At 54.7% G+C, this 13,504-nt stretch overlaps 2 protein-coding genes across 3 annotated transcripts in view; one reads left to right on the forward strand and one right to left on the reverse strand.

Annotated features, from left to right (window-relative positions):
• Positions 1–4,204: 4,204 nt before the first annotated feature.
• On the reverse strand, positions 4,205–9,154 carry PRF1 (perforin 1). 2 transcript variants are annotated; one of them, XM_029915427.1, is made up of 3 exons: positions 9,056–9,154; positions 7,160–7,735; positions 4,205–6,270 (listed from the first exon to the last, which is right to left on the reverse strand). In XM_029915427.1, exons 2-3 carry the CDS (start codon positions 7,696–7,698, stop codon positions 5,142–5,144), a joined length of 1,668 nt encoding a protein of 555 aa, XP_029771287.1. In that variant the 5' UTR covers positions 7,699–7,735; positions 9,056–9,154; the 3' UTR covers positions 4,205–5,141. The 2 variants fall into 2 exon arrangements, with proteins under 2 accessions (XP_029771287.1, XP_029771295.1); XM_029915435.1 differs by having other exon boundaries at positions 7,160–7,761.
• Positions 9,155–12,892: 3,738 nt separating this feature from the next.
• The window catches only part of LOC115276014 (disks large homolog 5-like), a 96,007-nt gene continuing 95,395 nt past the window's right edge, over positions 12,893–13,504 (forward strand). The window contains exon 1 of the mRNA XM_029919750.1: positions 12,893–13,238. The gene's annotated coding sequence lies outside the window, so the exon portion shown is untranslated. The remainder of the gene's footprint in view (positions 13,239–13,504) is intronic.

Raw genomic sequence — 13,504 nt, forward strand, 5'->3', positions numbered from 1 at the left:
CGAGAAACTGCCTTTGAAACCAAACCCTGATGGCTGAGAGAGACTTAGGGTAGGGACAAGTTCCAGAAAGAGGAGGCACATGTGGGAAGGACTAGAGAGAAATGGCCAGCAGAGGAAGCATAAGCTCAGTGACGCGGGCAAGGGGTAGAGTTGAGAGCAAGGTCAGCATGTGGGACTTGTTAGCGAGTTTGGGCTTTATCCTGGGACCCACAAGGAACAAGTGGAGAGTTTTAAAGATATTTTCTTTTTAGATTTTTTAAAGGTTATTTATTTATTTTTGAAAGAGAGGGAGAGAGTGAACAGGGGAGAGACAGAGAGAAAAGGACACAGCATCCCAAGCAGGCTCTGCACCATCAGTACAAAGCCTGATGTGGGGCCTGAACTCAGGGACCTGTGAGATCATGACCTGGGCCAAAATCAAGAGCCAGAGGCTCAACCAACTGAGTCCCCCAGGCGCCCCATGAAGAGTGGTGATGTAATCTGGTGTGTGTCCTAGCTGGTTTCTCCAGAGGCAAACTTTGAGACACAGATCCCAGGAAGGTAGTTTATGTGGGGGATGATTCCAGAAAATACCAGTAGGAGAAGGAGAAATTGAGGCCAGGAAGGAGGCCAGCCAAGAAAGTGTGTGTGGTCAAGCAAGTCAGCGCTGTGGGCATGGCAGCTTGATCTTGCTGGGGAACCCTGGGAGTCAGCTAGAATACGGCCCTCGGAGTTCATCCCCCCGGCTGCCAGAGAGGGAGCTGGACTATTTATGTATCACCCGCCTCCCATCAGCCCTTGGGTGAAGGCTGTTCTGGGGTGTGTGGTGCTTGGACCCTGTGCCCGAGCACTTCCGGCACCCCAGGGAGCAGGTAGAGTGGGCCCAGCACGGACTCTTGGGCAGACGCGTCGGGGTGGCTCAGAGCGGGCCACGGGAATGTGGGCAGGGTGCCGGAAGACAAGTCCAGGAGATGTTGCGGTCCTGGAGCGGCTGTGGTTATATGCACAAGGGGACTAAGGTCAGCATGCGGACATGCCTGGTCTTGGCGACAGATGTGGCAGAATCAATGCCGGGGAGAGGATTCACGGCCTCGCAAAGCTGCAAGGGACCCTGCGCATAACCCAGGGCCCTCCCTCCCTGCCCCCCACTGCCTGTCCTCGGGCAGGTCCTCCCCTGCTCACACACGGCAGACCCTAACTCAGCCTCCAGGGAGCAGGGGCCACGCCCCAGGGACCCCTTGGGTGTCTGCAGGGAGATGAAGGTGCTGTGAAGGAACTGCTTTAAAAAGAACAAAAGCAAAAACTAGGCTGGGCTGTGCTGAGCGCCAGCCTCAGGTCTTAGGAGAGATCTCTGGGGCCCAGGAGGGGGGATGAAAAGCAATGCAACCCAGCCCCCAGGCTGAAAGCCACCCCCGCTCCCCCTCTCACCCTCCATGTCCACATCTGTGTCCCTGTTAGGCCGGAAGAGGGCAGACGCTGTGCGTGGCTGGTTGACAGGACCTGGTGTACACACGGTGCTCCGTAACCATGTCCGTCACCATCTGCTAAGTGACGGGGCCTGTGGATGGTCCTGGCCCTCCGTGCTCCATGCCCTGGGGAAGGGGGAGGGACGTGCTGGGGACAATCGAGCAGTGCATCTAAGGCCAGGCCAACAGAATGGTGGCTGGGAACGGGGAGGGGAAGGTGTGAGTAGCCAGGGAGAAGATGGGATATGGTGTCCTCCACCTGGGTTTTTATTTGCCAAAAAGAGAAGCCAGGTCTGGGTGAAATGAGTAGAAAAGGAATTTAGCTCTAACCAGTGACAGATGGGAGGTGGTATACTGACGCCCACCTCCATCCATCCTGAACTGGGAGAACTCTGAGGTACGTGCTCTGGGGGCCCACAGTGGTGACATGCTGAATGCGGGCCGCCCTCTCCTGCTTGGCCCCCTGCCCCCTGCCCCTGCTGGGCTTCCTGAGGTTGCCTCTCACATAAATCACCTAGTTGCAAACCCTAGGCTCACTTCTGCTTCTGCAGGGACCCCACACGTGGACCAGGTGCATCCTACAGACCCCATCACGTGTCCTTTCCTAGTCTCAGAGGACAATGGGGAAGCAAGAACCGGCATTTTCAGCTGTTGGAGATGGGAGTGGCTCGCTTCTCTTCTCTGTGGTACAATCACACAGACTGGCTGGCTTACAAACAGGAGGAATCTATTTCTCACAGTTCTGGAGTCTGGAAGTCCCAGCTTAAGGTGTTGGTGGTGTTGGTGGTGTTGGTAGATTCGGTTGGGCTGTCTTCTGTTTATAGAGAGCTTGTTCTCATACGTCCTCAATGGTAGACGGGCCTGGGATCTCTCCAGGGCCTCTTTTATAGGGGCACTCCCTCCACTCATGTTCCCTCCCAAAGGCCCTCCCCCCCCATACAATCACCTCGGGGATTAAGATTTCAGTATATGAATATTGAGGGGACACAAACACTTAGAGCACAGCAGAACCCAATGGCATATTCAAATTAAAAAAATTTTTTTAATGTTTTATTTATTTTTGAGAGAGAGAGAGGCAGTGTGAACAGAGGAGGGTCAGAGAGAGAGGGAGACACAGAATCTGAAGACAGGCTCCAGGCTCTGAACTAGCTGTCAGCACAGAGACCAACACGGGGCTTGAACTCATGAACAGCAAGATCATGACCTGAGCCGAAGCCAGATGCTCAACTGACTGTGCCACCCAGGCGTCCCAGGAATATTCAAATTATAATAATCTCTGCAAGGTCTGTTTATAAAGAGCCTGTTTATGAAGGTGCAGGGAGCTGTGGAGAAGCACAGGGATAATGCAATGACTCAGGATTAGTCCAGTGGAGCCGCTACCACCCCCAGAGAGGGCACAGTTGCTGGAACCCAGAAAGAGAGACAGGAGGAGGTCTCCTGGCGAGGAGTAGAGACCCGGCTAGCCCAGGCCACCTCGCTGGGAGACTGGACGGGAGCCGATGCACTCTGCATCCCCCATCTCCAGCCCACTGACAGACAGTGCAGACAGATCAGCCTCCTGGGCCAGAGCAGCATGACAGAGTGGAAACAGAGCCACAGGAGAGCAAATGGAAGCTATCTGGCACAGCAGGAAGTTTCTGGAACAAATAGGTGACCTCAGGTGTCACAGTCTCCCAATGTCCATGTGGGATAGAAGCGAAAATGGGGTCTTGAATTAGGGCTGAGGGCGTCATAGCTGCTCCTCAACAACATTGGGCCATCTCTTGGTCACCCCTTTTCACCCAGGACCTTCTTTCTCAGGCCGTGGTCTCTCCAAAGCCGTGTATGCCTGGGACTCAGAGTTCCAGCTCTGCCAGTAACTTCTGTAACCATGGTCCTGTCCTTTTTTCTGGGTCTCAGCTTCTCTATATGCAAACCCAGCAAGGTTCACAAGATAATCTTTCAGTACCCTTTACGTGGCACTGACCTTCTAGAAAGGCTCATGGCCCCCTCCCAAACCATCCTAAGAAGGGAGTCAAGGGAAGAGTGTTGTTTTGGGGAAGCCCTGGCCCAAGGAACAAAGGGATTGCTGGAGGTCACTGATCCTGTGGGCACATAAACAGGCCTCCCCTCTTTGGTCAGAGCTGTCTCCTGGGCTGGCCTGCCCTGGCCGTGCTCTCCCTGAGGGGTACGGCCCACACCCATGTTTATTTTTCAATTAGTGTACCTGCCAGCATGACTTTTCAAGATTTTTCTTGTGTGCTTGTGCGTGTGGCTGTGAACGGAAAGGTGTAAAAAAATGTTGGCTTCAACCAGGCATTTAGAGCCAGTGTCCCTCCTGCCCTCCTCGGGGGCTCGGGCTGAGTGTGACATCACTGCTGGGCTTTGGAGAGGACGGTCCACACAAACCTCAAAGGGCTTCATTTGTAGGGAGTTTCAAAGCGAGTTGGGGTGCCAGGCCAACAACTCTGTGCCCCTCTGACGGCCGCCCTGCACAGCCAAACCCTGCAGGTTCTAGGAGGTTCTTGCCACCCACCCCCTAGGGCCCGAGTCCAGACGCCTGTGTCCCAGGCATGTGAAACAAAGACCACTTCATTCAAGGGTGTAACCCGGGGCTCTAGGCCAGGAAGCTCAGCCACAACCTTGTTGGAATGACCGCCTTCTCCCCTCAAACTGCTCCACGGGGGAGAGAGAGCCTTCCGGCCTCTCAAATGGGTTCTATTGAAATTACAGTTTTCCAACCAACGAGTCTGGACCAATTAAGGCCTGCACACATGTTCTCACTGCGCACCACGCTTGGCCACACAGGTTTATTTTTACAAAGAGAAATGCATTGCCCACAATCAAAGAAGTCAAGGTGGGGTTTTTGGTCACTTTCAGAAACCGGAGGGCCCTGTCAGCCCGGGACTCACATTCCCTTGGTGAGCACAGAGCCACAGGTCCCCTTTAGGTAAAGCATGTGCTCTTCAGTTCTGCCTGGTCCTCACCGCTTCCCGATGCCACCCGGCCGGGACCTGAGTGTCTGTTGCCTCTGATCACTGAGCTCATGCTGCTGTTTCTTGAATTAAAAGTTATGAGGGAAGCAAAATATTTTGGGTCCCCCCATTTCCAGCCCTTTTGCAAACCCACCCCAGGGCGAGCCACCTGTCCTGTAAGGTTGCAGATGTGGAAGTTGGTCTCTAGGGCTGCGTTTGGTCCCGGTTTGCTCCTCTGCCGCAGCCATCACCATCCTGGTCAATGTCACATCACGTCCATTAGTCCTCTGTCCGGCTGTGCACACATGAGGCAGGTCCAGATAGCCCTTGATGTGTGAGGGGGCAATGCTTGGTGCGTAAAGATGACAGAGCGAGGAGAGCAGCTGGGGCGAGCAGGGTCAGACGCGACAGGGTGAGGAATTCAGTGCGCCAACAGGGCCGAGAGGAAAAGGCGTTCAATGATACCACGCAGCCTGCGGGGAAGTCTCCCAGCCGGCTCCTGACCCAAGTGGTGGCCTGGCCCCAGCTCATTTCCAGGGCTCGAGAAGATCAGGGAGTGAAGGCAGTTTGGACAGGAGACTCAGGGCCAGCCTGTGAATTCAGTCACTTCGTGGTGGGGGGCGGCGAGGGGCGGAAGTAAGCCTCAGTCTTCCAGCTAATGGGTATATAAGCATCGGTCCTGCCTGCGTCCGTGAGAGCCCCTTCCGGCCAGGCACATGCACCCGCTCCAGACTGGCTGTTCTCACCACACTGGCCCGCTCCGGTTTCCGGGAAGCTCCCCGAGAAGGCCATGGGGGGCGTACTCCAGGCAGGTTGCCCCCGTCAGGTGAGACAGGCACTTGGCGTGGTAGGAGAACCTCAGGTGGCCGTGGTTCAGGTTGCATTTGACCTCGTGCAGGCCGGACCTGGGGTTCTGGTCACAGGTGCCCAGCAGGTCATCGTCCCAGCCGTGGTCTTGGTCCCACACCTGCACCCTCAGGGGCCCCCCCGTGGACAGGAGCACGTCCCCGAAGTCCAGCCGCGTCATCCACCTGGGGTTGTTATCATTCCACACGGTGTCCACTCGCAGCTGCTGGTCTCCAAAGAAGACCTTCAGGTAGGCGTCCGTACCCGAGAAGCTGTCCCCCCACAGGCCCGACGCCTGGAAGTTCATGACCTCCAAGTGGGCCAGGCCCCTCTGCCGGGGACAGCAGTCCTGGTTGGTCACCGCCGAGTTGTGGCAGACACACTGGCATGGGTCGTGAGGGCTCTTCCTCTGCCCCAGCGGGCAGGGCCTGCTGCAGTTCTTCCAGCGGGCCCTGTCCATCACGTACTTGCTCACGGCCTGTCTCAGGGCCTCCCGCCGCGGGTCCTGGCTGTGCAGGAGCACGTGAAGAGGCTCCAGAGAGTAGGCCACCAGGCCGGGGCTGTCCAGCAGGGAGGCCACCCAGGCTGAGAACTGCTCAGGCCCGGCCTGGTTCCCAAACAGCAGGTCGCTCACGGAGGTGTGGTGACCGCCGACTATGTCGGAAAAGCGTTCCCGATAGGTCTGGTGGAAGGAGGTGGTTATCTTGTGGTGCTTCTTCTTGTCCTCGCAGTTCTTGTATTCTGCCGAAGAGGCAGCATGGCCGCTTATGCTGACCTGGGCCTCCACCATCAGGCAGTCCTCCACCTCTTTGTCCCTGAGCCCGTCCAGGGCCAGCTCACAGGTGCGAAGGGCAGTGAGGGCCGAGACCCGGCCGCCCAGCTCCATGGACCGGATGAAGTGGGTGCCGTAGTTGGAGATGAGTCTGAGGTAGTGGGCCTCGGTGGAGGTGTTGAAGTGGGGGGGCAGGTCTCTGATGACCTTCTGGAAATCGGGGTGCAGTGGGGGAGAGTGTACCAGATGAAAACTAAAGGGGGAGAGAAATATGGGATGGGCTGATGGTGGTTAGTTTCCCCCCCCACCCCTCGGCCATCCCTCAAGATTGCCCAAGGTCACATGAAGTGATATGGAAAGGGAGCTTGAACCCAGGTGGCCTGGCTCCAAGGCCGAGCTCTGACCCAGTGAGTCGGCCGGGAAAGCCATTCTGCCTGCTGCCCCTTGGTAACCTAGGTATGCTGTATTATGGGTATTTTGGCTCTTTCTTTTCAGATTAAAGATTTTTTTTTTCTTTCCTTTTTATTTTCTAGTTATAAAAGAGACGATACTGCACTGATGGTGAGCCTCTATCTCTGGAAACTAGTCCTGTGGCCTTTGTCCCTCTGTCCCCTGGATTGGGTTCCTGACAGCTCTGGCCACACAGGCAGGAGGCACCCTGTCTCACTGTGGGAGAAATCAAGGTGGTAAACTTGGGTCCTCCATGGAGAGCATGCATTTCTGGGGTGTGGGACCTGCGTCCAAGGGCTGGGGATGTGACTGCCGTTGTTCGGTGCTGGGGCCCTAATTCCCAGCACAGATCCTGACACATGACAGACAGGAGTTGTGACTAAATGTGCGAATGGGGCCCAGTGACGGGAAGTCTCCTGCCAGGTCTCCTGCCCACAGGACAGAGGGGACTCAGTAGATCTGAGCGGCACTGTGTCGGCCATCTTGGCAAAGCCTTGCTTGCTTCTCCTCCACCTGCTCTCTCCTGGGGCTCTTCCTGTTCAGGGTCACCAGGGAGGGGGCCTGAGGGCACGGTACTCCCAGTGTGCCGGTCTCTCCTGGTGGAGGCCGCCTCCGGGTCCCCACCCTGCCATTCCAGGGCTCCCAGACCCCAGCTTTCCCCAGCCCCTCCACACCACCCATGGCTCTCTCACCTGTAAAAGCGACATTCCACCAAGTCCATGCTGAAGCTGTACTGGTCCTGGTAGGTCTTCTGGGCAGCGAAGTTGGCCGCGTCAGAGTGCGAGCCGGCCATGGTCACGTGCACATTGGCACTGGGCTTGGGGGACACGTCCAGCCCCACTCGCCAGTCGTTGCGGATGTTGCTGGCTGCTTGTCTGGCCACAGCCTCAGTGGAACCGGCCTTGGCCCTGACCACTTGGCGCCGGCAGCCTGAGCCTTGGGCGCGCCAGTCGGTCAGCGCCAGAGGCAGGCGCTGAAGGGCGCCCTCCTTCAGGACATTGTGGCAGAGGGTACAGGTGCCATCGGGCCGCAGGAAGGTCTCTGTGTCCACTGGGAAGGAGCCTGAACGCCGGAGACTGGTCACGTCCACGCCCTCCCCAGCCAGCGCTGAGCCGGGCACAACCAGATGGTTGCGCCGACACTCGGAGCGGGTGGCCGTGTGGCAGGGGGCTGGGGCCGGCGTGGGCAGCAGCAGGAGAAGGAGGCCCGGGAGGAGCACATAGGAACCCATGGAGCTGTGGAGACCGGGGCGTCTGGGCTTCTGGAAGCTGGGGGCAGAGGTATGGAGGACGCACTATCAGGATATATGGGACAGAGAGACAACGAGGTATCTCCTAAGTGACTGAGTGTCCGAGCTACAGTGACCTTCACAAACCTGGCCCGTTCCCCACGTGTACAGATGGGCCCAGGATGGGGAAGTGACTTGCCCAAGGTCACACAGCCAGGAGGAGCCCCTACTAGGATTTCATTATTCAAGGCCTAATGGGCAATCCAGATTACTGGCTTTGTCTTAAGGACCACAGATGCTGCTGGTGGGGACGGGGCTCTGCACACAGAGGAGGAGACAGAGAGCAGATATAGCAGACTTGGGGAGGGACATGGAACTCTAAAGAAACCTGGATTCTGGAGAAGGGTCGTTTGGGCTCCAGAATAAGCCATGCTTTTCCCACCCCACCTCTCCCATGCTCTGTCTGTCGGTTTCTCTCCCACGAAGCCCGTAACAGAATTGGACAAGAAATCAGGCATTGCCCTTATTCTCCCCACCTTCCCTTGGGGTCCCCTCCCTGAGCCTCACGGGAGAACAGTGGCCCGAATCCGGATGTGCCTACGGCCTGGCATCCTGTGTGGGGAGGGCCGTTCGGTTCCCTCTGCTGATCTCCTGGTGTCCGCGCCTCCTTTGGCGTGCCCTGCCTTGCTCTGTGGAACTCAGGCTGTGTATGCGACCTACCTCCAAGCAGGCAACCATGAGCTAGAAGTTTCTTCCCTATTTTGAGGTGGCTCTGGAGCCTCCCGTGGACCTATTTGTAATCTGAAGTCTCTATGCTCTACCCCTGTCCAAACTGGATGCCTCAGAGGCCTGTCCCTTCCAGCACCTGCCAGGGACCCCAGCTCCTCTGAGACATGGGGGGCTCACCCAGAGAGGTAACTGAGGTGGTGGGGTTCCAGGTGACAGGCAGGGCCCAGAGAGGTAAATAGGAGACGGGAAATCTTTCAAAGGCCTCGGGCCATCCCACTTAGGAGGCTCGCACGGTTCACAAACTTAATCCACGGAGCTCCACCTCCATCCTGGTCCTCATCCTGTTAGCTCCCAGGGAGCCTGTTTCCAGCTTTCTGAGAGGCTTTCCCTGTCAGCATTTGATGGGACCTTACAGACGATGCATTGTAACCTCTCTGCTTTCTGTATGAGGAAACTGAGGCCCGGAGTGGGCTTGAGGACGCTCAGCGAGTCAGTGAGAGAGCACAGTCTCATGGGTCCCAGCACTTCCTGCTCCATCAGGCTCTTCCCCAGATGGGGTGGCCTCACTCCCGCACCTCTCCATCCCCACCCCGGGGCTCCCAGCCTCCCTGCCACCCACCTGCCTCCCTACCTGGAGTCCTGTGTTGAGATGCTCCTGCTCAGACACTCTCTCCGCCCAGAGAGGCTCCTGAAATGGTGGCGTCAGCCCCCAGGAAGGCTCACCACACGACTCATCACCCAAGCCGCTGTTCACATCACTTCTGCTTCCTGCCCCGCCCCTCCAGCTGTGGTCACGGGTCCTCCACCCTCCCCTCCACCAGCACCCACCTTGTCTTCACCTCCTCATCCGGCCTTTCTGACAACCCTCAGGAAGTGAAGCTGTGATGGCCAGAGTCTCATCCAACAAGGAGAGCTGTCTGGGGCATGGGGACCCGGGCACGGGAGAGGCTTGGTGTGGACCTAACACAGGGACTCTGAGATCAACTGTGGGGCTGCCGAGCAGGCCAGCAGGGCTGATTCCCCTGCTTCGGACCAACAGCATCCCATCGGAGTGTAAGAGGTGGGACCATCTAGGAGCTCGCCATGGGGGCTTAGGAGCTCATGGCCTGGGCTGGGGCCAGCTCCGTTATGCTCTAGCTATGTGGCCTGGAAGCTTCTTTAGCCTCTCTGTGCCTCAGTTTCCTCAGCTAAAAAGGGAGATCATTGTAATGCAGACCCTACAAGTTGTGAAGAACAGGGAAGTTACTCTGTGGAAAGTTCTTAGAAGAGTGCCTGGCCCTGAGCAAGGGTGAACTCATGTGACCATTCCTTCCTCCCCAAGCAGGGGGGACAAATATACCCTCTGACCCACTTCCTACCCACACCAACATTCCAGCCAGGCCCAGGATCTGAACCCCAGACACATACCCCGGGAGACAGCTTCCCGTTTCCCCCTTTGGTGAGGAGAACTAGTGGCCACACTGGTCCCCAGCCCCTCCCCAGCTTTGGCCTGAGGGCGCAGCCACAGGGTGGGGGGGGTGGACCAATGGGGAGACAGATGTGGGTGCGACCAGAGGCTTGGGGTCTTCTTCATCCTTTGTCCTGCCTGAGGTCAGGGTGCGGTAAGGTTTCCATGGGCTGAGTGACTCACAGAGGCCGAAGTCACACTGGTCTGAGGTGATGACAGCTGGGTGAGTGGGGGCTGTTCTCAAGAGTTGTGTATGTGACAGGAACAAATAGCCACAGGCCCCAGACCACGTGTGACACCACGGGGTTCATCCTTGAGTTCGTATGTACCCCTTCGACTACCTTGCTCTTACGGGAACAGGGGCTTACGTGGCCTTCTCAGAACTCCGCCCCCCTCCTCCCCTCCGCCCCCCCCCGAAATGGTGGCCTCCTGACCCCCTTCTCTCTGTGCCTTGTTTCAGAACATGGGCATAGACAGGAGTTGGGTCATTGTCTTTGTGACAGCATGAAGGTATATATTACCATCCTTGGCACCTTTAAGAGACTTATTCCGCCGGCAGGTGCACACATAGCACTTGCCGAGAACGAGTCCTTGTGGAGTGGCAGGCAGAGACATGTACGCCATTTTTATCAGTATAAAAGGGAGCATGATTAAAATAGACTGACCCTTCTCAAAATCAGATATTCAGAGTGAAATTAAATTTGAACAGGGAGAAAAGGGCCCTCCTGTTGAATAATACTGATACCATTGCATGAATAAAATTACGTGTCTACATTTAAGGAATGGATGGGGTCATGCCATGTTTCCTTCAGGAACATAAAAATTAGAAAAGTATTTAGAATCTAGTCTGATTCAGACCATATCCATTGAATGCCCCACGTTATTGCTGCTGTCATCTTCACATAAAAATAACATGTAAATAACTAAAAAATAAACACAGGTCAAGGGGCTGAGGCGGTGAGCTTAGCTCGGTAGGAAGAGACAGGTGAGGTACAGGGAACAGGTCTGGACTCAGCTCGGCGGGAAACTTGCCGCTTGACTCCTGCCAGTAGAGGTTTAACTCCTTTCTAGCTTAGTTGGCTCATCTATAAAAGAAATGGGAAGACTCTGGGATTCCTAAGAATCCTTAGATTCTTGATGATACAATGTGCATTTAGGCCCTTTCCAGAGCATGTGAAGAGATCGCTACTGTCCAAGAGATCCCGGCAGGGGGCGGTCCATTGAAGGGCAAGGACGACATGGAGGTTTGCCATGACCATTCTGGCCTCTGTAACGGATGCAGCTGTTCCTTCCAGGTGACGCTCAAAATAAAATGAGACTTAAGCACACTTTTTCATCTGAGACCTAATTCTTTTTTTTTTTTTATGTTTTTTATTTATTTTTGAGAGACAGACTGAGACAGCACGAGCAGGGGAGGGCCAGAGAGAGAGGGAGGTACAGAATCTGAAGCAGGCTCCGGGCTCTGAGCTAGCTGTCAGCACAGAACCTGATGCAGGGCTTGAACCCACAAACTGTGAGATCATGACCTGAGCCAAAGCCGGACGCTCAACCGACTGAGCCACCCAGGTGCCCCTGAGGCCTAATTCTTAATAAAAGTACAGTTTGTTCAATTGCCAGACACTATGTATATGGTTTATATTAAAGAATGTAATTAATTCATGGGGTGCCTGAGCAGCTCAGTCGGTTAAGTGTCCAACTCTTGATAATTGGCTCAGGTCATGATCCCAGAGTCATGGGATCGAGCCCACCGTTGGGAAGCTGCTTAGGATTTTCTCTCTCTGCCCCTCTCCCCGCTTGCATGCTCTCTCTTTCTCAAATATAAAAATAAGCAAGCAAACAAAAAAATAAATGAAGGGTTCCAAACAGAAACATCCGCAGAGATACGAAGTAGACCTGTGCATGAGGAAACGGGCAGTGACCGGCATGGGGTACAGTCTTTCCTTTTTGGAGAGATGAAAATTGATGGTGGAGGTGGCAGCATGATCCTGTGAATACACTAAAAACCACGAAATTGTACACTTTGTTTATTTTTTTTAAGTTTTTTTATTTTGAGAGAGACAGAGGCAGCGCAAGTAGGGGAAGAGAGAGAGAATCCCAGGCCGGCTTCACACGGCCAGCTCAGAGCCCGATGGGCTTGAACTCACAAAACTGTCGGATCATGACCTGAGCCAAAACCAAGGTACTACGTACCAAGAGACTACTGTCTCTTCATATACTAATTACTGAGACAATCATGCCAATATATCCCATTGTGAAGACAGACTGGTCAGGACGTGTAGATTTCTCCCTGCAGCCAGACTCTGTCACCTTTGGTTTACTATGTTTTGAGGCTATTTAATGAAACAAGTTTGGTATTGCTTTGTCTTCCTGATGAATTAAACCCTTTAAACTCTTTAAATCCCAAACTATGCTTTTCCCAGATATCAGTTTTGTCTGATATTAACAGAGCTATCCCAACTTTTTTTAAAAGTATAATTAGTTTTAATTTTAACGTAAAATTTACCACCTTAACCATTTTTAAGTGTGCCAATCTTCTTTTGATCGGTATTCACGTGGGGGTCTTCTATCTTACTTTTAAATTCCCTTTGTTTTCATGTGTTAGCTGGGTCTCTGGTCAACAGAATTAGTTGGCTTCTGTGATATCATCCAATCTAACTGGCAATGTAATTCTGCATTGAGTCAAATTACTGTTCTGTGAATCTGTTTCTATCACAGTGTGTTTGCTCATTGTCCTGTTTTCCCATGCTCTCTCTCCTCTTTTCCTGCCTTCTTTGAGATTGACTGAACTTTTAAAAAGTTACATTCTTTCCTCTCTAGTGGTTTACTCTTAGAGCCTTTCTGATTCTCTCATTGTTGCCCCTAAAAATGCTAACATACATTTCTAGCAATATCTAAAGTTTCCTGTTTTTCTTTCCAGGGATTTCAAGACCTAGTATTGACTAGGAGCACCTTGGTGGCTCAGTCAGTTAAGTGTCCGACTTAAGCTCAGGTCATGATCTCACAGTTCCTGGGTTTGAGCCCCGCCAGAGCAGACTGTCCAGGCTTGGGTCTCGTTCCCCCTCTTACTCCTGCCTTCGTTCTGTCTTCTGAAAGGCAGATGCCAGCAGGACCGCCGGGTGGGGTCCAGGCCAGGGGCTCAGAACAGGGCCTGGCAGACCTGGCGAGTGCTAAATGCAAGCTTGCTTTGTGATTTTCCCCCGCCAGGTACCACCGGGAAGATTTCATCGCCACCACCCGTCCTTTCTGCCAGGCAAATGGAGAGGAAGGTGGAGAGCCTCTCCATTCAGCTGCAGCTGATGGCCCGAGAGGGGAACGAGCTGCGGAAGCGCCTGGCCTTTGCCACACACGGGACGGCCTTGGACCCGAGGTAGTGGTCACCACGTGCTTTCCTGCCCAGCCCGACCGACAAGGGCTGCTCTCCGGATGCCTTCGCAGCCCCCGTCCTCCGTGTGCTTCTCCTTAGCCCGGTGGTCCATGCGACACTGCCGGTGTGTCCATTTGTCCCGGTCCCCACTGCACTTTGAAACACTGTGCCTGGACCCTGGATCGGGAAGGGGACACGGGCTGCTTATGCTTCCTCCAAGCCAACCTGGAGCCCGTGGCCTGAGTCTCACACACACACACACACACACA

This window comes from Suricata suricatta, chromosome 2 (assembly GCF_006229205.1).
Source record: "Suricata suricatta isolate VVHF042 chromosome 2, meerkat_22Aug2017_6uvM2_HiC, whole genome shotgun sequence".
Lineage (NCBI taxonomy): Eukaryota > Metazoa > Chordata > Mammalia > Carnivora > Herpestidae > Suricata > Suricata suricatta.